General features: G+C 48.4%; 1 protein-coding gene across 2 annotated transcripts in view; it reads right to left on the bottom strand.

Annotated features, from left to right (window-relative positions):
- Nucleotides 1–23,999, bottom strand: part of LOC126518747 (serine/threonine-protein phosphatase 2A activator-like) — a 185,239-nt gene that overhangs the window by 52,547 nt on the left and 108,693 nt on the right. For both annotated transcript variants that reach the window (XM_055064852.2, XM_050168520.3), the window contains exon 7: nucleotides 3,638–3,762. In XM_055064852.2, coding sequence (XP_054920827.1) covers nucleotides 3,638–3,762 — 125 coding nt within the window. The remainder of the gene's footprint in view (nucleotides 1–3,637; nucleotides 3,763–23,999) is intronic.

Here is a 23,999-nt window from a genome sequence, read left to right as displayed (position 1 = left end):
CTTCGCCGAGTGCGTGGGGGCCGACGACAACATTGCGATCTGCGGCGAGGTGTCGCTGGATGACGCCATCGAGGAGGCTTTGCCTAGTGCCGACACCGCTGCGACATCGAATGAGGACAACGACGACGCCACAGATGTCTTGCCTGTGCCTACCACGTTCGCCGAGGTGCTACGGCACATAGACAGCGTCCGGAATTTCATCTGTTCACGCGACGCTGCAGAGGACCTCCTTTTGGACATTGCCCAACTTGACGGAAAGCTCTTGGTTCACGAATCAAACAAGGTCCAAAAGAAACTTACCGACCATTTTTAAAGTTTGCGCCGGCTGGCAGGAATTGCGGCAGTGGGCAGTGGAATGCCACAAAGGTTCGTTTGAATAAAGCATGGTTGGTACCTGTACTGCAGCATTAATTCTTATCGCATTTACTTTTTTGGTAATTTGAGTTTCCAAGCCCTGCAGAGTATGTTAGTAGTTTACATTGAAGTTTCTTGTAAATCCGTCGCGTGAAATCAGTAGTATTTTTATAGGCACAATTTATGTTCGGATTTTACAACGCTTTTTCGCAGTCGCGAGAAAGTCGTATAATTGGGGTTCCTCTGTACGTCCAAATTAAAGATAACTTGATGATATTAAATAATGCATACGCCAGCTGGGACCAAAGGATGATAACAAATTATCCAATTTTCTGAATTGATGAGGGTTGAATTAACACGGTTTTACTATATGGTGCTTTCAACATGCATACAACCTGATTATAACACACACAACTCGCTATGAAAGAGATGATGTCTGCAAATATTCCAGTACAGCTCAACCTGTGCGAGAATGATAGCATAACAGTGATGCTTTGGTGACAGCAATACCCAATCAAAATAAAAGCAATGCATGCATGGAATTATTTCTGTACTAGCCTACACATTCTCACAGCAAGTGCAAAAAATAACTCAGTGCCCTTCCACTCTGTGAAGAAGGATGACCAACGAAGCTGTGTATGTAGGCCCCTTAATGGCGAACTGCACCTCCACTGCGGGTCGGCCCGGCATTGCACCATCTCCGGGATCGGCCCGTATATGAGGAGTGCTTAACGCTTGCTTCACCTCCGCCGCGGGTAGGGCCGGTATAGCACTATCTTCGGGATCGGCCCACGTATGAGGAGTACTTAACGCCTGCTTCACTTCCGCCATGGGTTGGCCCAGTATTGCACTATCTTCGGGATCAGCCCACATAAGGGGAGTGCTTAACGCCTGCTTCACCTCCACCGCGCGTTGGCCCGGTCACTATCTTCGGGATCGGCCCACGTATGGGGAGTGCTTAACACCTGCTTCACCTCCGCCGTGGGCATTGCACTATCTCTGTGATCGGCCCACGTATGGGGAGTGCTTAACGCCTGCTTCACCTCCACTGCGGATTGGCCCGGCATTGCACTACCATCGGTATCGGCCCACGTATGGGGAGGGGAGTGTTTTGCTTACGACACGAAAATTTCCTTGGACAACAGAGGTACACAGCTTCGCTGTAGGCTAGCGGACACTTTCCAGGGTCACACACCAGCCCTTTCCCTGACAGGACAGCCAATACAGTCGAGATCCAAAACAGAGACATTCACGGGAAGATAGAGGCTTGAAGTGATTAACTGTAGTAGAACAAGGAATGTCGCAATAAATCAATATTTTGCCAAAGGGACTTGTCTTCATCAGGGCAGCGACTAGTGCTTTCCTTAGCTGTGAATTTATGTACACATAGCTCACTCTCACCCTCCCAAAGGGGAAGCTGGAGGAGAATAAGCCAATACATTCGGCAAGTCAAATTGTTCAAAAAAAGAGAAAGGAGAAAAGAGAGAGGGGCGTTGTTTAGTTTGTGCAAAAGCAGGGCTGACAAAAGGAAAGCAGTTGCTCCCCTGAAGAAGACAAGTCCCCTTGTTGAAAAGTTGGCTGCAGCAACCGGGTCATTATACCGTTAATCAATACAGTCAAGCTCACTTATAACTATCCCAGTTATAATGAATGCCTCATTATTATGCACAATGATAGCATGATGGTCATAATTTTCATGCAGTCAATGGCAACGCATCTCAAATAAAACAAACATGTCATAGCTTTTAACTACTTCAGGGCAAATGCAGTACTGCAGATGTGACAACTGAGGCAGCTTGGACGAAGGTTATCGCGCATTGCACCAAACATAGTTTTTTCAAGGCTGGATTACTGTGCGGGGCACAAGGGTCTGAAACTGTGATGCTCGGAAGCAATGGCGACTGGTCTGCAGATTTATGGCAGTGCATAATTGAAATGCAGTCAAGTGCTGCTGACGTCGGTCGAGATGACTTCGACAATGCGGCTGACGAAGCCAACGTCGCAGAGTCGTACACGGATGAGGCAGCATTAGTGACGAGCAAGGCTTCGCCAGCAATGAATTAGCCGAGGAAAGTGAGCAGAGCTTGGAACCAATACTGCCACCTGCAAGCACATCACCCACAATTGAGTGCATCGCATCTTTGAAGCAGCTCATGTGCAGCAAAGATATTGGGCGATAAGCACTTGTCTGCTTTGAACAATGTGGAAGCCGTGATGATTGGGTGGCCACTGAATAAGCAAAGCAAGCTTACCAATTACTTTGGGAAACAATAAATGTTCGTGGCATTTCACTGGCTCATTCTTGCTTGTTGACTTATTACGAACGCTTGGCTATTAAGAGTGAATCCTGCCTGCATGACTGATTTATGTTTCAAGTGGGCTAGCCCGTAGTATGTTTCAAGGGCATGCAAGTACTAAGCATTAGCTGGCATGCATTGCACATTATGTAAGCTGTATCTCATTCAAGCTATTGCTTGCATGTGTTCAGGGTTCTCCCCATGGTGGGCGGTGGGGAAAATGTCGCTCATGGCTTTGGTTCACTGCCTCTGAGTGGTGACACAGCAATTAGAATGACTAATGCCGTAAAAATGTTAACTTATTTCTATGTTTTCTGCAATCCTAAAGTGTTTCTTTATCATGTGGGGAAATATCAGAAGGCACAGTTAAGTAGAAGTTGAGAAAATCACACTTTTCTAGTGTGCTGTCGACAAAAATGGGGTAGAAAATCGGGCTTTGGGAGATGCCATTGCACCGCAGATAGTGCAGCCTTCCGCTGATGCAACGCCGTCATTTTGGTACCGTCATAAAGGGGAGATCGTAGCTCCAGACAACCCTGCATATTTTGCCGTGCAAAAGTAAACGCAACATAAGCAAGCGAAAAGAGGAAGAACTAGTGGTGTGATTCGTTACTGCTGCCACTCACATACAGGAAGCGGTCCTATCGGCCGACGCAGATTTGGACCACTGGCACGAATATTGACAGCGGCAAGATGTGCATTTCTTTGTCCAGGCAAGGTTTGGCAATTGCATTAGGCTGCATCGCTGGCTCGCATTTCTTTTGTAAATGCGTCCAAAGTGCAGAATTGTTGAATCAAAATGGTGGAATGGTCATATAAAGAAGAGGGGGGGGGAGCTTATTTGTGCGTGTAACTTCTCTCCTCCCAAATGAAAGGTGTCCACCCCTCAAAAATTTTCGCAGAGAATCCTGCATGTGCTGCATAAAACATGCATTTTGAAAGTCACACTGTCCAACACGGTTGGTGTCAGTGGAAAAAGTACCTACTGATGAGCTGGCCACTGCCCCAGATGAAGGGCAAGAACTGGTAGTCGTCAAGACTCCAGACACCATGGCTTCCAGCAGGCTCCATGCGGTACTGCAGTTGCAGGTGACGCACCAGCTCCAGGTATCTGCATCAAAGGAGAGAGCACTCCACTTGCGCAAGGACAATTCTTCATTAACCTCTTCTAGTTGGTCCTCATAAGTTTGTAATTTACCAGTTTTGAGCTGAGAATGGTATATTGTCACATTGTGGTAGTGATGGTGAAGAACCAAACACTGCGAAAACTGAGTTAAGGATGTCATTCTTTACTGGGTGAACTTGCACCCAGAAACACAAGCAACACTCAACTCACAGTAACAGCAGCGAGCACAGCCGTCAGTCATCAAACCAATCCTCACGGGTCAAGTACATCTGCTACATATGTCCCAGCTAACATAAGCCATATTGTTCAAAGAGAGAGAGAAAAAATGTAGAAAACACGGTGCAAGATACAATTTTAAGACCTACAGTGTTCAGGTGTCAACATCTGGTGACCGGACACCGTAGGGTCGTATAATCGTATCTTGCATTGCGATTTTTTATCCTTTTTTTTCTTTGAACAGCTTGGCTAATGTTAGCAGGGACACATGGTATACATGTACCACAGTACATATTCCAGAGTAATGGCTGGTGCTCGCCAGTGCTGGGCAGCATCGAAGATACATGTATGTTAGATACTATCCTCAGATACTCTTTGGGTGTCTTGTCTGGCAAGGCATGCATCAGTATCTGTATATCTGATACATGAAAGAATGTATAGCGTATCTTAAGATACAAAATACTGCTATTGCAACATTACTGATGAAAATGTTGGATGAACTCTGCTTCTCCAGCTGATACTGCTGCCACTAAGCCATCTGAATAAAACTAAAGGCAGCGACATCCTTTTATCTTTCCGCCAGAGCCTTCCAGCGAGGGCAGGCGATGATGTCCGCGCGTCGCTATTGGTGGAGCAGAGTCACGTGGTGGCGCTCGCCCCGTCTCGACAAAAACAAGTGCACGAATGTCTGTGTGCAGCCAACCTTTTGTTTTCTTAATATTTTTGTTTTTAGTTACGTTGGTGCCATGACACTTGCTCGTAACCACCGTACTGTGCTACGTACGACAATGCATGCCGCGTCTTTCAAGTAGATTCTGAAGCTGTTATAGTGTCATTAACGAAGTTTCTCTTGTGTAGTGCTTTTTTTACGAAGTCTGAAGAATGCAATAATGGGGTTGCCTTACATCTAGTGGCTTTCACACATCAGCGATTTGAAGGATCTCATGGATGCAAGTTTGCATGTTGTGAACCAAAGTGTGGAAGATGCTGCTTTTGGGAGACTTGTGCAAAAGGTGGCTATTTGGAGCAAGAAAGACAAAAAATTTTATATACTAACAGACATTTAATTCAAATGAAACAAGGTTTGTAGAGTTAAAAAATGTCAAAGCAAATATTTTTGTGCATATGCGTTTGCTGCTACATTACATAGATCTAGAATAAAAAATTTGTGAATGTATCTACGTATCTTAACATACAAATGGAAAGTATCGTATAGGATACAATAATTGGGGTAGTATCTTGTATCTGTATCTCAAATACTTGTTGCCAGAGTATCTTGTGTCGTATCATGATACAATTGCAAAGTATCTTTGCCCAGCCCTGGTGCTCGCATACATTAAAAAATGTGCAACACTGTTAGCGTTATGTGTGCAATCTGATTACACAGCACTTCTTTGCTATAGCATCGGCAACATCATTAAAAGCATTTCAGATACACTAGGTGCAGCTTGCACAGATGACTTGATAACAGTGATAATCCAATGCAAAACAGTCATGGGTAAAAATCCTAACTGTATGCGAGACAACATTTAAACGAAAAAAAAAAAAAAAAACCTGGATTCTTACATCATGAGTAGTAGTCTAACAAAAGCATTAAATCAAATTAAAGGGTTTAACATGTCAAAACCACGATCAGGGTATGAGGCACAGTGGGGGGGCCTAATTGTGGCCACCTGGGGTTCTGTAATGCACATGGTACATCCTAGCATGCCCCCACCCCTCTTCGGAGTGTGGCCACCACAACCAGGAATCGAAACTACGACCTCGTGCTCAGCAGTGCAACACCACAGCTGCTGCATTGGGCCACCGCCTCTCACATGGGAAACAATACTCTGCACACGGTGTTTCCAACATCACCAGGAACGCGCATGGCTGCATCCTTTCAGGTGCGCAATTCAGGGTTGTCGTCTTTGCAATACAAGCAATTTTACAGGCTGCAGCAAGATGTGCACCCTCCAAGTCAAAGGACATGCACCAAGAGGACATCAACATATTAACTCTCCCTACCAAGGGGAAAATAGGTGTTTTTTGTAGGTAACGCGAGGTTTTTTTTTTTCTCTGAAGGAAATACTGCACTAGATATTTCATGTAATACATAAACAAAAAGCAGAATGATTGCACTTTTCATGCATAAAGGTTTTATTAACAAGATTTATGTCATAAAAAAGACAAATTGCCATAATCAAGATTGTGGGATAAAATTGAACAAAGTTTGTAAAGACACACTTGTATCTACTAAGAAAAATATGTAAAAAAATTATGAGATATACAAAATGTATTAATGTCTAATAGGCACTATCTCCGAAAAAATCTAAATTTTTCATTGAACAGGTATCCCACTAAAGAAATTTAACTGCAAGCACTACGGTGGGGCGTGCCGGGCTGGTTTGCGTCGTCGTCGCTCTCACAGTCAAAGTCCGATGAATAGGCAGCATCCTGAGGCTTGCTGCTCCTCGATCCAGTGATAAAATCAGCTGCAGACCCACGGGAATCACGACATCTGCTATCTTTCGAAGCCCATGCACCGCTCCTGGAGGCAACCATTTTTGTTTTCTACGATCGTGGAACCTTGGAGGGCATTCAAAAATTACCGCCTGGCGTGAAAAAATCTAACTGCTTAGAAAACAAAAATGTAGTTCTCTTCCTTCACGTCCAACGGCGCAGTGTGTCCGTGAGCGGTGCGTAAGGCCTCTAAAGCAGCGTTTCAAACAATCGCTAGCGGGTGGCCATTTTTGCTTTCTACTTTGACGATCGCGAAACATCAAAGCATGTTAAAAAACCGTCTGGTTGGAAAAAAGCGAATAGCTTAAAAAAAGAAATTATGGGGTTTTACGTGCCAAAACCATTTTCTGATTATGAGGCACGCCGTAGTGGAGGACTCCGGAAATTTTGACCACCTGGGGTTCTTTAACGTGCACCTAAATCTAAGTACACGGGTGTTTTCGCATTTCGCCCCCATCGAAATGCGGCCGCCGTGGCCGGGATTCGATCCCGCAACCTCGTGCTCAGCAGCCTAACACCATAGCCACTGAGCAACCACGGCAGGTCCGCAAATAGCTTATAGCTTAGAAAATGAAAATATAGTTATCCTTCCCGTACAATAGCGCAGTGTGTCCATGAGCGGTGCAGAAGGTCTCAAAAGCGGCATTTTAAACTATCGTTAGAGGGCTATTTCCAATGGGCGCGGTAAAGAAAGAGTTAAAAGGCATTCCTCTTGCAAGAATTTTCGGCCAGTGGATGTCTCGCCCAAAAAGTCAAAGGCTCTAGCAATAAAACTCAAGAAACTGAAGCTTGAAGCCTTAGAAAAAGCCATAAAACTAAGTAAGCAAGATGTGTTACGTGTGTTTCTTGTAGCTAAGATGCACAAGCGAGATATCCCGTTTCACGCTACAGTGCAGTCCACTTATAACGATATTGAGAAAGAGAAAAAAATATGATCGTTATAACCGATGATCGCTGTATCTGGACTGCAGTTATTAAAAAAAATATTTAAAAAAAATGAACGCGGGACATACCTTTGCAGCTCCGAACTCGAATTCGCTACTTGTTCTAAAGAATAGATGATGTAGAAAGTAGGCCGTGAAAAACAAACTTTATTTCTAGCGCCAATGACCATGTCAAGGGTTAGGCGCGCCGAAATAGTCCGAAATCTGCACTTGCTTTTGCGGCGGCTTCAGCTTCACAACCGCGGTGTGCATGGATTCCAGCTGCTGCGCAAACACTGGCGGCAATCCTTCAGTATGCATAAAATCAATTAAGGAGTTGATTGACGACAGTGCACTTTGCATGGACATCATGGTCGGGGTCAAGGAGCCACTGTCAATCTCGTTGTCACTGTCGCTACTGCCGTCGCCACCGTCGCACAACTTTGCCATCTGTCGAGACAGCACATCTTCGGCGATCGCCTTGTCGGTGACCTCATTGCAGAACGAGGCAGCACTGTCTGCAGTCAAAAACACCTCCATCGACGCACCACCTGTGTCACCAGTAGGAACGAGCTCCCAGAGCTCGGTTATGTCAGCGGCTTCCACCGTGTTGGTCTCAGTGGGTTGGGGAAGTTCGTCCTTACGCACAAAGCCTGCCTTTTTGAAGCAATTGGTGATAAACCACTGGTAAAGCGCCTCTTCAAAATCGGCACACGAAGGGTCTCTAACCCTTTTCCGCTGATCGGCATGGCCGCTGATAGCTCCTGCCTTCACAATCGCGGTGCTCCCGGTTTTCGAGATGGTTGATATCGTTAACTGGGCGAGCTCATACTTCTTCACAAGGGCGCTCACCTTGAAGCCGCATCGAGAGTCCTGCAAAATATCCATCGTCGTGTCAAGCGACGGAGCTTTGCGCTTTGTCAGCGCCATCTTCGAACTGGGTTGAACCGTTGGTTGCATGCTGCTTCGGCGGCGTCAGCTTGCTATCGCGAGAGAGGGATGTGGGACGGGCGCCACCGCGTCGCTTTGCTTATCGCTTTTTTTTTTTCTTTCCCTCTCTTTCGGAGTGACTGTGGCCAACGTGCATGAAGCAGCTAGCGCCATCTTGTGGCGCGCTGCACCTACTCAGCTATTCTCCAGTGCACGGGCGGGGCGGGAAGCGCTGCGCGGTAATGGCGGCAGTTACGAACTTACGGAGGTAAACATCGCCTCGTCTCAACATCGTTTCAGGGAACTAAGCAACGCAAATGTTACGATTATTTGGCACGGAAAACGCCGTCCAGACGGCAAAATCTTGATCGTTATATCCGATATGCGGTGAATAACCTATCGTTATAAATGGTTTTTTTCCCCATAGACCTAATGCATAAAATGACACTCTCATGTCGACCCATCGTTATATGTGGTATCGTTATAAGTGGACTGCACTGTATCGTCGCAGGAGGAGGCTCATGGCAGATAGCGATTAGTGGGTTCCTTCAGCGTACGTTGAAAACTCTGGATACTTTGGAACCTTTTGGCATCCAGAGCTCCTTGGAAGTTGTGGACTGGTTAAAGTCAAGTGAGATTTGTGCCAATGCTGCAATGTCTGTAGATATTGAGGAACTGTTCTATTTTATGCCACACGAAGACCTGTGCACAGCTGTACTATCGGCATCAAATGAAACGTGAACACCGGAGCGCCTAACTGAAGGTAAAGTATGGACCGTCCAGTCATCTTCATTGACAGGCGCACACTTCCCTTTTGACTGCCCTGCGCGATGATGTTCCCTTTGTACTGCGATATTTTCGTTTATGTTTTTGTTCTCTTTTATCTGAAAGCAAGAAAGGATGCCGGCGCAGTAATGATGACTGCGCAAACTGTGCAACACGCACCTCTGTTCGCGTTTCATTTGACGCCGATATAGCACATACGCTTTCAGTGCACTGGGCGATACTCCTCGCCCTATGCTGTGATTTCTTAGCTTATGTTTTCTTTGATTTTTTTTTTTGTCACTTTCAAATAAAAGAGAGCCAGAACAGGAACCGGATGAGCGTGCCTGCCGATGGTGATGACTGGACGGTGCGCCACTATACCTTCAGTTATGCTCTCCGCTGTTCACATTTCATTTGATGCCGATAGTACGTGATCTGATTGAAGAAAGAGGGGAAGTAGCTTTTATAAATTCATGCTCTTTGTCACTTGAGTCTTTTATGGAACTTCTCACGTCTTACCTGTCAACCACTGTAGTGTCCTTTAACAAGGATGTCTTCATTCAGAGAAAGGGTATTTGCATCGGATCTAAGGTTGCTCCTGTACTGTGTAACTTTTATCTAAGTTTGACAGTAATGTAATTCACAGGCTGCAGGACAAACGTATTGGGCGAATTTTTAGGTCTGTGGATAATTTTTTAGTGCTTTTAAGGTTAACTTCTGAAGATAGCCTTGAATCAAACGTGAGAAGGATTTTAACGTGTTTCGAGGAGTCCTCCCGGGATCTCAGGTTCACATTTGAACTTTGCAAAGAAAACTTGATCAGATTTCTTGATTTGGAAATTATATTTAAAAGTAAGCGTCATGTGTGTTGGCGTTGTTGCCCTAGATCGAAAAAATAACTCCTCCCATACGAATTGTCCCACTCCAAATTAATAAAACGTGGCATAGTTTCCTTGTGCTTGACGAATGCTCTTAACAAGAGCTGCACCCACTCATTGCAGGAGAGTTTTGAAGCCCAGAAGGCGAGGTTAATGTCGGCAGGATACCCGGTTTCACTTTTGATGGCTGTAGCTGAAACCGTGTTTAGAATGTTGACCAAAAGAAACCCGTGGAAACTGCAGACGACAATGAATCTTCAAAAAGAGAAAAGGTCGTAGTGATGCCATATTTGCATGGCTTGTCTCATAATTTTAAGAGGGTGGCCACTAGGAATGGCATCACGCTAGTGTTTTCGGCACCGAGCAAACTGGTTAGGTTGCGCAAAAGCATCACAAGAGAGGAGAAAGATACGACTAGTGGCTGTGGAAAAAAGCACACCACTTTTTTTCACAAAAAGTGCATTTTCGGTCATGTATCACATACCTCTCTCGTGCGGACTGTCCTATATTGGCCAGACCGGTCGTTGCATTAATGATCGTATGCATGAGCATCGCTATTTGCTACCTACAGTTACAGGAGGGAACTTGCTGTTGCATTGCAAAAAGCATGATTGCCGACCAGTTTTTGATAGGTGTATCGATTGTGGGGAGAGAGCGCAGTAAACTGGAATGAGAAATAAGCAAAGTGTTCCACATGAAAAAGTTGGGCGCGCATGCATGTGCGAGTGAACCTTCGGTCCATATCAATGATAAAGAACTTCAATTTTTAAATTTATCATGTTAATCGAAGTGTTGTTGCCCTTGTCGGGAAGGGGTGTGACTAGGCTTTTGTGTACGTGTATATCTTTTGTTGACTATAGACCTTGTTGTTGTTCTTGGTTGTACGCACATGCACGGCGAGATTTGTGGAATGTATTCCCAATAAACTTCAGTTGTAAGTACAGCATTGTCCTCTCTGTTTCTTCTTACTTGTGCTCATGTACGTACTTGCTGGAACCCCTTATATGTTCACTAGATGCTAATTCATTTTACATAAGCCAACAAAATTCCCTGTGGAATAGCAAATAACAGGCTGGAAGAGGCCTACTGTGTTTTGTAGCAACTCTGGGAGCACAGTAAAGCCTTGTTAATGCAGATTTCACAGGACCAAAAAGAAAAATGTCAGAATTAATTGAATGTCGAATTATCAAGGGTATCAAAAAAACAAAGAAATGCTTACTATGCCAATACGCTTTTATTAACTGAATGAATCAGCAAATCCTGTTTCTATATTGCACAAAAGCAGTGCAGAAGCAGCAATTCTCATTATTTGATGACTGATTAGCACTCACAGCAGCGAAGGCCTCACAATTTCTCCCACGGCGCAGCCAGCCCCAATTCACATGGTCACAGCAAGGATGAAATTCGGTTCCAAACCAATGAGCAGCAATATTAATTATGGTCAGGCAATTGAAGCGCAACTACACCTCACAGGGCAAAACACCAGTTGATGAAAATTACGCATCCATTATGTCACTAACAGGAACATTTGAAAAACTACAGACAATATCATTAGAATAAAAAATACGATAGACTACTGCAGCTAGGTCCACACAATACACTGGATGAGCTAATCGAGGCACAACGCATAGCACAATATGAATGCCTGTCCAAAACTAAAACAGGTAGGCAAATATTGGATCGCCTAGGTATAGGGTATCATACCCAACATAGTGTCAAAGTAGATATACCCAGACATATCAGAGACATGATAACCGTCCCTCCAATACCCAAGAATATGCATCCCACCCACCCTCAGGGTAGGTGGGAAAGCATAGCATGCGATATACAGAAGAAATTTGGTAACAGCAAGGTCACCACATTTGTAGATGCAGCTAGACACTGTGGGGATGCGTGACTCTCACGCCTCCCCTGAGATCTAGTTTTCCCGCATAGCTCGTCTCCTGCAGGGCGGCTTCGCCTGCTGCGTGGCCTAGCGCCCGCGGCGGTCGGAGTGGTTGAAGCGCAGTGCGAGAGATGGCGCTAGTGTTGCGCTGCGGCGGGGTTACTTAGGCGTGGGAAAGAAAGGCGCTTGTCTCTTTCCCGGCAGGTCGGCGAACAGCGTGGACATTCCGGGCGCGCTGCGACCATGCTTCTGCGAGACCGCCTCACGTGGCCGCCTTCGAACGTACGACCGTTGGCGTGACCGAACACGCGAACGACCAGGCGTTGGGATCCAGCATGGGGCGAACATATTCGCTCGCAATGCGGTCGCGGTAAGTTGGACTTCTAGATTTGTCGCGCGCCCATCGGCATGTTTTGGGGATAGCAACTCGGCTAGCAGGCATTGATCTATGAAAGGTGCAATAAATGCCCTTGTGATTGTTTGTACTACTGGGTTGTCGTTCCTTTGTCCCAAGAGTACGGAGGAGAACCCCGTATCTCCCCCAACACAGACACAGCAGTTTTGATAAATTACAAGGAAAAATGCACGAGCGCTACAGTCAACATGCCACATGTAGAAACCACAGAGGGAATAGCTATTGCGTTACCCATAGCACAAACACAAGCGGACATAATTATCAGTGATTCCCAGACGGCAATAGAAAACTTCGCTAACGGTCAAATCTCCCCAGAGGCACTACAACTCCTAAAATTAGGTAATAACCACGACAAAGTGTAGATCTCATCTGGACACCCGCTCACACACTACCAGGCGGTAGCAATGAGGTGGCGCACCGCATGGCTCGAGAACTTATGGACCGAGCCTCGGTTAACCCCGCCTCACCGACTACCGATGAGTGGCAGTGGGTAGATCGAATGACCAGATTTCACGAAATTACACAACACCATAGATTGCAGAGGCGTACATTGCTGCCGCCACACCCAAAATTAAGCAAAAACCAGTCTATAGAATGGCGGCAGTTACAGACCAGATCCTATCCGAGTCCAGCTATTATGCACCTAATACACCCAGATTTATACCCACGGACAAGTGCAGACATTGCGACTCTAGTGCCACCCTAGAGCATATCCTATCGGAATGTATGGGTATAATAAGCTATAATTGTGATACAGCCTCAAACAGCGACGGCCTCCAAGTGTGCTGGGAGTCTGTGTTACTCAGCTTGGACCTGCAGCACCAACTCTGGGCTGTCCAGCGAGCTGAGAAAGCCGCCAAGGGCCAACAACCCTTGGTCGAAACCTAGGCAGGGTCCAGGCCCACCCCACCAAATCGCTGGGCACTCAATAAAGTTATTCGAGTGAAGTCACAGGCTGTTTGCTTCCATCCACAAATAATTATGAGTATGAAACTGTGCAGCCTTTCTGCAGTTTTCTCGTGGTGATGCTTGCTGATATGCCGAGATTGTATAACTGTATCTAACACTGTAATGTCGCCCAGACTCTCTTATGTGTAGCCCAAGAAAAGTAATGGCAATATATATATATATATATATATATATATATATATATATATATATATATATATATATATATATATATATACAGTGAAATCTGGTTACTACAAACACCACACTAACAAACTTTTCAGAAATCCCCTGCTGACAACTTATATTTTGAATGTAAAAATATTTCAGCAGTACGAACTTCAGAACACCGAACTTTTCAGAATAATGATTATTATTCAATTTCCGTGTCATGTGAACGTTTCAGTACTGTGAGCTAATATTCCGAAATATGGAGATCCTTAGATTTCCGTGTATCCTTTACGACAGCCGGAACAATAGGCTAGTAGACGACAAAGTGCAGAAGGCAGACGCTGCAGTGCATGGGTTCTGTAAACCTGAGATGGTGCCAGAGAAAAACACTGAGAGGGGACTTTTTTTTTTTCTATTGCGGAGGTGACGATGCATCAGGTTTTGTAAGCATATGCTCCGCCCAGACAAGTGTTGCGTAGCAATGGAGGCATGTCTCTTCCTTCTTTTGCCCTCCTTTCTGCACAGGCCTCTTCTTTCTTTTGAGCTTCTTTCTGCGGCCGTACCAGCTACGCGCATGGAGAAATGTAACCTCCATGCTCTTGGGGATACAACCGGGCCGCACTTTCCAGATGGTGTCATTTACATGCGCTTGCACTTTGGAACAGTTCAGGTGTCTGCTTCGAGTGAGACAGTTGCAGTGTCCACAACAAGGAATTGCCACGTAACAATATGAAAAACAAACAAAAAGAAACATTACGCTTTATAGGCAACATGGAGCTTCTTTGTCGGTGGTTTTCTCAGCGTCAGCGCCGCTTTCGGACGCGTCACACTATACGCAGTGGTGCGTGGCGGCAGAATCTATGGTAAAGAACAAAAGCGCACGCTGAGAGCCAACAGCAACATTTTTGTGGATAGCTCATACGGTGACAACTGATGAACTGATGGGTTGATGGGCAAAACGGGAAATTTTGGGGCTTTCACTCTAACAACTTTTCAGAATAACAAATAATTTGCCACAGTCCCCCAAAGTTCACTACATTGAGATTTCACTGTAATATTAACCTTCATAGTATGCGTTTAGGGTTAGATGCGTTCGGCGTTTTATATGAATCCACAGAAACAGGCAATGGCCGAGCCGAGTGAACAACAACCACCGTGTTCTTTTTTGTCTTCTGCTGGCGACTGTTATTTGTCACTACAATCACTCCCCGGTGAAAAAAAGAGCCATCCTGGCAACCTATGGAACAGGAACCACTGATGGGTCATAGTGCAGCTTCAGTCAGTCGACATGAACAGTTTCGTGTCCATGATGCCGTTGGTCCGTAGATGGCTGAATAGGCTCAATGACGTAGTTAACCAGGGACGTCTGTCGAAGAACCCAGTAAGGGTCATCATACTTTGAGCTGAACTTTGTAGAAAGGCGGGGAGTAGAGGAGGAAATGCAGAGCCATACTAGCATTCCAGGTGAATATGATGGAAAAGACAAGCTTGCATCACGACCATGTTTCTGACTGGCCTGGTCATGCGTGGTAAGTGATCGTGCGATCTGACGACATTCTTCGGCATAAGTGGCGGCTTTGGATAGAGTCGTAGATGTGGAAGTGTCGGGGTGGTGCAAAATAATGATGTCCATAAATGAGGATGGTTCGCGACCATAAAGAAGAAAGAAGGGAGAGAATCCCGTGGTAGACTGAGTGGTGCTATTGTAAGCATACGTAACAAAGGGAAGGATGCGGTCCCAGTTAGTGCGGTCAGTGGAAACGTACATGGCGAGCATGTCGCCGAGAGTACGATTAAAGCATTCAGTCATACCATTGGTTTGCGCTTGTAGTTCTATGGACAATGTTGCATTCGCGAAGGAAGGCTTCTACAGCTGGGAAGCGGAATGAACAACCACAATCACTCAGTAGCTTGCAAGGTGCACCGTGTCAAAGAACAAGGTTGCGAAGGATGACCAAGCCGACTTCACGTGCTGTGGCCGCCAGAAGCGCTGAAGTTTCGGCATAGCACGTGAGGTGGTTCACGGCAACAATAACCCAGTGGTTGGCATTTGGGGTGTACGATAGAGGACTGTACAAATTAATGCCGATATGGTTGGAAGGCTAGGAGGGACAAGGCAGTGGTTGGAGCAGCCCTGTTACCTTGTGAGGTGGACTCTTGTGGCATTGGCACTTGGAGGATGAGTCGACGTACTGCCGAATGAAGCGGTACATTCCTTGCCAGTAGTGTCGAAGCCGTAGGCGTGCATACGTTTTTAGTACACTGGCATGGACGCATTGTGGATCCCCATCAAAAGAGGCACAGATGTCTGAACGTAGATGGCAAGGAGTCACTAGCAACCATTTATGGCCATCATAGGTAGTTACGGTGGTACAGGAGCCTTTCATTAATGGCAAAGTGGCGAGCAGTACACCGAAGCGAGCGGTCGGTGGTGCGTGGTGACAGTTGAGATAAATACTCTAGAAGAGAGGCTATCCAAGGATCCCAGTGTTGCTCTGCTGGCATGTCAGCGAATGTAAGAGACAAAGAATCATAGCTGGACAGAGACGGAGCACCATACTCATCGGGTAGTGGCGAGTGCGAAATAGTGTCGGCATCCGAATGCTTATGGCCTGACCGATAGGCAACACGGATGTCATAGACCTGTAGACGAAGCATCCAATGAGCTCGGCGACCAGGTGGGTCTTTTAATGATGACAACCAGCACAGGGCGTGGTGATCAGTCATGACGTTGAATGGATGGCACTTCTGTGTCGGCCTCGGTGTCAAAGTGACCAAGGATCGGTGGTGTCTGTAGACGTCGCTGAAGGTCGTGGAAGGCATCGGATTGTGCCGGGCCCCAAACAAATGTGACGACGTTCTTGGTGAGTCGTTGCAAAGGTACCGCAATTTCACAAAAATTGGGCACAAAACGGCGGTAATACGCACAAAGTCCTAAAAATCGGCAGATATTGTGCTTTGTCTTCGGTATCAGGAACAGAGCAACTGCCATGGCTTTGTCAGGGTCAGGGCGCACACCGGTGCTGCTGACAATACGACCTAGAAATTTAAGCTCCTCATAGCCAAAGTGACATTTTTCGGGCTTCAGAGACAGGTCGGCGGTGCGGATGGCTTGAAGAACCGCCTCAAGCCGCTGGATATGTTGTTCAAACGTGGTGGGAAAAACAACTACAGTAAAACCTCGTTAAACCGTACCCGCTTAAACAGTAGTTTCGTTTTAAAAGTAGTAAAGTCAAATCCCCGACTCAGCAGCCATTGAACATAATGTGTTTTGTATCCGCATAAACCATACCAGCTTATTGCGCACGCATCGGTTAAAACGTAGCGTTTCCACTTTTCGTGGCGCAAACACGGCGGTGTGTCGTCTTCATCTGGCGGCCCGGCAAAACAACAAGCCTGAGAGATCGGAACAACGGCCTTGAAGCGCCCTGTGAGTTTGCACGTGAAGCCACATTAACATCAACATCATTTCGACGCCGTGCCAGAGAGCGTTGTGGCGTCGTGCTAGCGAGGACTCGCGTCATGCCAAAACTCGGATAAAAAAGACGCCGGGTACTCAGCGTAGAAGAAAAATTTGACATCGTCCGTTCTATCGAACGTGACACGAAAAAGTTGGCGCTGGCACGCGACAGGGGTCTGCTGTTGACTACGGTGTGTGGCATTTGGAATGCGAAGTTGCTCGGCAGCGCTGCTGCGACCGCGAAGAGATGTCGGCTACGAGGTTGGACTTTTCACCATCGTTGCCTCTGTTGTTGCCGAAATGTCGACTAGCGACAGTGATGAGGACGACATGGAAAGCGACAGCATGGGCAATTCAGGCCTGACAGTGACAGAAGCTGCATGTTACGTCAGTCTCACAAATGCAATCGTGCGACGAGAGCAGGGGCGCGATAACGTAACTCTATTCCAAACTCCGGCACCCGGCAATGAAAAAGGTGCCCCGGAACTTCTGTCGCACTACTGCGCGCGTGCACGGAGAATATGTAACGCCAACGAGGAATCTGCCATGCGAGTCTTTGCCAAGAAGAGGGGGCTGGCTGAAAAGCTGGAACGCAGCTTCAGTAAGTTTGAGGCGGCTGTCGTCATGCTAGGTCGCCGCAGCATCAAACGAAAATAACACTTTTGTCGCGCGAAGTGAATAAATACTGCAGGTTTTTTCCACTTTCATCGCATTCTCTCTGAGTTTCGTTTTCGACAGGTAAGTGGGCGATCTCATGCTATTTCGGTTAAACAGTACTACCGTCTAGTACATACTACTTCCAAGCTCCGGCCAACTACGGTTTAACGAGGTTTCACTGTACATCGTCTAAGTAGACTAAACACGAGTGCCACTTGAGGTCAGATAAAACTGTGTCTATCATGCGTTGAAATGTGGCCGGAGCGGAACACAATCCAAAAGGGAGGACCTTAAAGTCATAGAGACTGTCAGGTGTCATAAACACCATTTTTTCCCGGTCCTGTTCGTCCACTTCAATCTGCCAGTACCCACTACGCAGATCCATTGAAGAAAAGTAACAGGCATGTCGCAGGCAATCCAAAGAGTCGTCAATCCGAGGAAGTGGGTAAACGTCTTTTTTCGTGATTTTGTTCAGTTTGCGATAATCGACACAGAATCATAGTGAACCGTCTTTCTTAACTAATAAAACAGGTGAAGCCTAAGGACTTGTCGTTGGTTGAATGACATCATCATTTAGCATTTGTTTAACTTGATGACGAATAGCATCCTGTTCTCTCTGTGACACGTGATAAGCATGTTGGCGAACAGGTTGGACGGTCGGTTCAGTGATGATTCTGTGTTTGGTTAAAGGAGTCTGTTTGACCTTCGTCGTGGTGGCAAAACAGTCGCTAAATGGCAATAGCAGAGTGAGGAGCCTCTCCTTTTCGGGTTGGTCTAGCTGTGGGTTGACGATGCGACTGGTCAAGTCCACATCACTGGGTTCCGGAATCGAGATTGTCGTTACCAAAGCACAGGCGTTGGACTCGGCCACCGTTTCAAAGTAGGCCATGGTGGTATGACTCGCAAAGTGCTTGTATTCGCCACTGAAGTTGGTAACTAGGATCGTGGTTTGCCTATTTTGGAGGTATACGAGACCTCATGTGACGCCGACTTCTCGATCCAGCAAGATGGTGAGGTTAGCTTCGGCGATGCCTATTCCTAGTTGGTCTTGGGGGCATTCAACGAGGACGAATATGCTACTTCGAGGCAGTAACGTCACGCAGTCATCGACCACGTGTAAAGCCACGCGGTGATGTTCATCCTCCAGATTCGAATTCGAAGAAACATAGTTAGATAAAGTCGCGAACAAGTCATGCAGGTTAATGATCGCCCCATATTCCTGGAGAAAATCCATGCCCAGTATAACCAGCTGAGAACACTTGGGCAGCACAAGGAAAGATGCTACGAAAGTCAAAGTAGAAATTGCAAGTCTGGCAGTGCATCGTCCAATGGGTGACACGAGGTGTCCTCCTGCCGTAATCAGATGTGGGCCGTCCCACGCTGTCATCACCTTGCGTAGCCGAGTGGCCAATGAGGCACTCATAACCAAGTAATCAGCTCCCGTATCAACAAGTGCAGTTACCGGATAACTGTTGATGGAAGCAGTAATAGCAGCAGAAGTTTTTTTGGCAGTTTCGAATGAAGGCGTCAGCGGTACGTCAGCAGAGGATATTTGATGGTTCGCATGACAGCGGCCTCACCCCCGGATGTCGCCGTTTTCAGTTCCCCGGCGCAGGCTTCCACCGTCAACTCCAACGGAATCAAAGACGGGTCGAGCGCGGTTTGGTGATGCGTATCGACGAGGTGATGGTGACTGTGACTGTATTCGCTGCGGGGCAGGAGGAAGCCGGTTACTTTCTAAGTATTCCTCGATTTCGTGCGGGCGTTCGCCATAGCGCAGGCAACGGGCGTTCGGATGGTACCCCTGCAGACCAATCCGTCGGTACTGGCAGTCACGATACATGTGACCAGCCTCCCCACAGTAGTAGCACAATGTACTGTTGTTGGCAGTGCGCCATACTGTAGACTTGCGCGGACCAGGATGAAAGGCTGCTTGCAGATTCGTGTGGTGGATTGGACTTGAGAAACGTCGAGGAATCCCAGCAGGCGGCTGCATAAAACGGTCCGTCAACGGCGCGCAAACCCGAAGAGCATCCACGTACGAGAACGTGGGGGGTTTGGTACGTGTTGGTGGCGAGGGATGAACCACTTTGCCGATTTCCTCCCAAATGACGTCCGTAAGAGCTACGGCACTCGGAGGTGCCGCAGCTGATGCATAAGACTTCTGCAGTTCTTCTTGAACAATTGTGGGGTTCTCCTCCGTACTCTTGCGACAAAGGAACGACAACACAGTAGTGCAAACAATCACAAGGGCATTTATTGCACCTTTCATAGATCAATGCCTGCTAGCCGAGTTGCTATCCCCAAAACATGCCGATGGGCGCGCGACAAATCTAGAAGTCCGACTCACCGCGACCGCATAGCGAGCGAATATGTTCGCCCCATGCTGGATCCCAACGCCTGGTCGTTCGCGTGTACGGTCACGCGAATGGTGGCGCGTTCGAAGGTGGCCACGCGAGACAGTCTCGCAGAAGCATGGGTCGGCGCCCGCGTGGGACGTCCGCGCCCCTCGACGATCTCGAACCAAAGAGAGAGCGCCTTGTCTTCCGGTGCCCAAGTAGCCCCGCCTGTCGACGGCGTTAGCAGCGCAACACTCGCGCCATCTCTCGCACTGCACCTCAACCACTCCGACCGCCGCGGGCGCCAGGCCACGCGAGCCGTGCGGGAAAACCAACATATCGGGGGACGCGTGAGAGTCGCGCATCCCCACATCCCCCCAACCTTAAATCACTATATATTCCGGCGAGACATGTGACACCGTCTAACATCAACGCGTGCTTCGCGAACAAGGTAGTACATGCAACATTGGCCACGCCGAGGAAATGTCCACACGCTGTCCATAACATGCGAGCCGACATTGTCCCTGGGTACACTGCTGGCATCCGCCGGTCACAGCAGCAGCTTTGCAGGCTCGACGGCACGATGCCAGGCCAGGACTCCGGAAACGACGACGCAGTAGTCGGTACAAGCAAGCGTCGCTCGCGCCGACGCGCCCTGCTGGCAAGAGCCGCCGTAGCTGTCGGTGACCGCCGGCTCTTTTGTCCGCCGCCGAGGGTTGAGCTGGATGCAGGAGGCCAAAGTCGCTGCGCCGAACTGGCCACAGCATCACCATGGCCCGGGTGACTCGATCCTAGTCCGGGGCAGCAGCGCAGACGATGTGCACGTGACAGCAAGCCAGGGGTGACTCCAATCACGCTGCGTACACTCAACACACTCGGCAAACACTAAAGTAGTGCAAGGGAGAGGAATTCTGCATGCGCATCGCCCACGTGGTACGATGTTCAACTCGGCTAGTAAAAGATCGGGCAGCTACTCCGATGCTAAGTTCATGTGAACGAAGCTCGCTTCCTTGAGCCGAACGAGTAATTTCAATTCGTGCGAGGCTAAATAGAATGAGGGAAGCAAATTGCAACGTCTCAACGCCATGGTCCACCAGGTTGTGTCCCTCCACGTGCAACCGGCAGCTTCGTAAAGCCTTAGGCCTAAAGCGTCGCTACCCTGACAACAATCGGCATCCAAAAACAACACCCAAAATGAGCGCAAAACAGGCAGCCGCGAGGAGACGTCAGCTCTGTGAGGTGGTCCTACCCCGCTCGGTGCACACAGCATCCAAGTTGACGGCGCCCACCGTCCCAGACGGTGTCGGAGCGCTCGGTACCAGGCCGCAATACCAGTCAGCCCGTAGTGGCACCCGTGGCCCGCGGCCACCCGGCTCCCAGAGCCGCGACTTCATCCGAGTCAAAGAGATAGAAGAAGCTATTTACATAAGAAATTCGGACCACCCACGAGGCTTCCGTACTCACACGCTTCAGGCTTGCCACTACTCCGCGGGCGCTCAGCCTCGCTCTCCCAGGATACAGACCACGTGGCTCTCGTACTGACGAATGTCATTAAAAAAAAACTTGCGAAAAGGCTTAGCATGTTGATAAGTTCAAACACACTACAGCCACCGTCGCCTCACTCAAGAAAGCACGCCGCCAACACTAGCGATCAAAATCCATGCTAGCCCTACGCTTCGGTTCAAACAAAGGTCTCGAACGAAGCAAAATTTAAATCTATCGTTCGATGCCCCAAGAGCCCCACGTTGGGCAGCCAGATGTACGGGTTCTCCTCCGTACTATTGGAACAAAGGAACGACAACACAGTAGTGCAAACAATCACAAGGGCATTTATTGCACCTTTCATAGATCAATGCCTGCTAGCCGAGTTGCTATCCCCAAAACATGCCGATGGGCGCACAACAAATCTAGAAGTCCGACTTACCGCGACCGCATTGCGAGCGAATATGTTCGCCCCATGCTGGATCCCAACGCCTGGTCGTTCGCGTGTACGGTCACGCGAATGGTGGTGCGTTCGAAGGCGGCCACGTGAGACAGTCTCGCAGAAGCATGGGTCGGCGCCCGCGCGGGATGTCCGCGCCCCTCGACGATCTCGAACCAAAGAGAGAGCGCCTTGTCTTCCGGCGCCCAAGTAGCCCCGCCTGTCGGCGGCGTTAGCAGCGCAACACTCGCGCCATCTCTCGCACTGCGCCTCAACCACTCCGACCGCCGTGGGCGCCAGGCCACGCGAGCCGTGCGGGAAAACCAACATATCAGGGGACGCGTGAGAGTCTCGCATCCCCACACAATTTGCCATCTTAGTTTGGTAAGGGACTCCCTGTCATCGTTTGCAGGTATGAGAGAGCATGCAGCAATCATGGTGGTCTGGCGTTCATACTGCGAGAGCAGCTGCCGAAGCATGCGTTCCGTGACTGTTGCCTCACGAACGAACTGAAACACTTGTAGGAGGATTGTGCACGAGGCCCGCGAGAAGCTGTTCTTTTACGCCTCGCATTAACAGATGCACCTTCTTTTCTTTTGGCATTAGTGGGTCGGCCCGACGGAACAATCGTGTCATGTCTTCGATGAACATGGCGACGTTTTCGTTCGGCGTTTGGAACCTCGAAGACAGTGCCTGTTCGGCTCTTTCTTTCCTTTCGGGGGTGCTGGAGGCGTCGCGAAGCAGTCAGTAAAACTCCTGCCAGCTGGTAAATGAGGCTTCGTAATTCTCGTACCATACTCTTGCCGCGTCTAAAAGGGAAAAGTAGATGTTCTTCAACTTACGCCGATTGTCCCAGGTGTTAAAGGCGGCGACCCGGCCGAAATGGTCCAACCAGTCTTCAACGTCCTCAAAGGCGTTGCCGTGGAATGGGTTAGGCACGCGAGGCGCGTTGACAATGCATGGTACAGCAGCATTTGGGATCCCCTTGGTTTGGCTTGGGGTTGTTGTTGACATCTTCCTCACAGAGCTTGCCAGGGGACTTGCCACGGAGCTTGCCAGGCGACGGCTGCTTCGATGGCTTTCTGCCGTCCCCGAGGTACTGGTTCAGGTCTCGTAGGCATACGGTGGATGCGTACCCAGCACCTCCACCAGTTTGTCGCGAGAGGAAAAGGCAAGCTGTCAGTTCCAAGCGAACGGCCGTTTACTGTTCGTTTCTGCAGCAGCTACCACGCACACTTTTTCCTCCTCAGCTTCTAGCGCAACTAGCGCGTGCCAATATACATAAGGTCAAAATTTGGTGATTGCCCAAATGATTGCAAGACATTCTTTTTCAGTGACCAAATAGTTTGTTTCGGCTTTGGTGAGAGTGTGGCTGGTGTAAGGACAACATGCTCTTCGAAGCCAGACTTACACTGGGCAAGAATAGCGCCATGGCCTACTCCACTAGCGTTCGTGTGGATTTCTGCAGGAGTGTCCGGGTCAAAGTGACGTAGAATAGGTGGGGATATCGGAAGATGGCATAATGTAGTGAACATGTCTTCGCAAGCAGTAGACCATGCCGAGATGCTTTGGCTGTTGGCAAGCAGCTGTGTTAAGGTGGTGATTACAGAGGCAAAATTACGCACGAATTGGGGAAAGTGCGAACACAGGCCTATAAAGCTATGGAGTTCTTTCAGCGTAGACGGCCTGGGGAACTCGGCGACGGCATGAAGCTTTGCAGGGTCGGGAAGGTGTCACAAAGTTCGTGCCCGCGCCCCTCTCGAGATGGCCGCCATTGCCGCCGCAGCCGCAACGCCACTTGCACGGCGATGGGGAAGAGGGCTACCCATTCTTCCCGAGCCCGCCCGACCGGTTGGTCATGTGGGTCGCCGGAGCGTGACGAGGGACTAGGCGGCTCGGCGAGCGGACAGAGTGGTATGGGAGACGGAGCAGCGTGGTCGTGCACCGGGAGACAACTGTAGATGTGGTTGGCAGGCTGAAATCTCCAGGCCGAAGTCTTCGCCGGTCGATCGACAGACGATGCAAGTGCGTCAAGATCTTCGGCAGCGAGGTACCAGCCGCCCGACACTCTTCAGATCGCGATCTCTGCAAGCACGCCACAGCCTCGTGTTCCAGCCCACTCTCAGAACTTTCCGCCGGACTGTATTTTTTTAATCGCGTTTAATCTTTCATTTAAGGGGAGACGCTCCTCAGAAACCTTTCTTTTTAAATA

This window comes from Dermacentor andersoni, chromosome 1 (assembly GCF_023375885.2).
Source record: "Dermacentor andersoni chromosome 1, qqDerAnde1_hic_scaffold, whole genome shotgun sequence".
NCBI lineage: Eukaryota > Metazoa > Arthropoda > Arachnida > Ixodida > Ixodidae > Dermacentor > Dermacentor andersoni.
The sequence above is the reverse complement of the archived record's forward strand: the minus strand, read 5'-3'. Positions and strand labels throughout refer to the sequence as shown.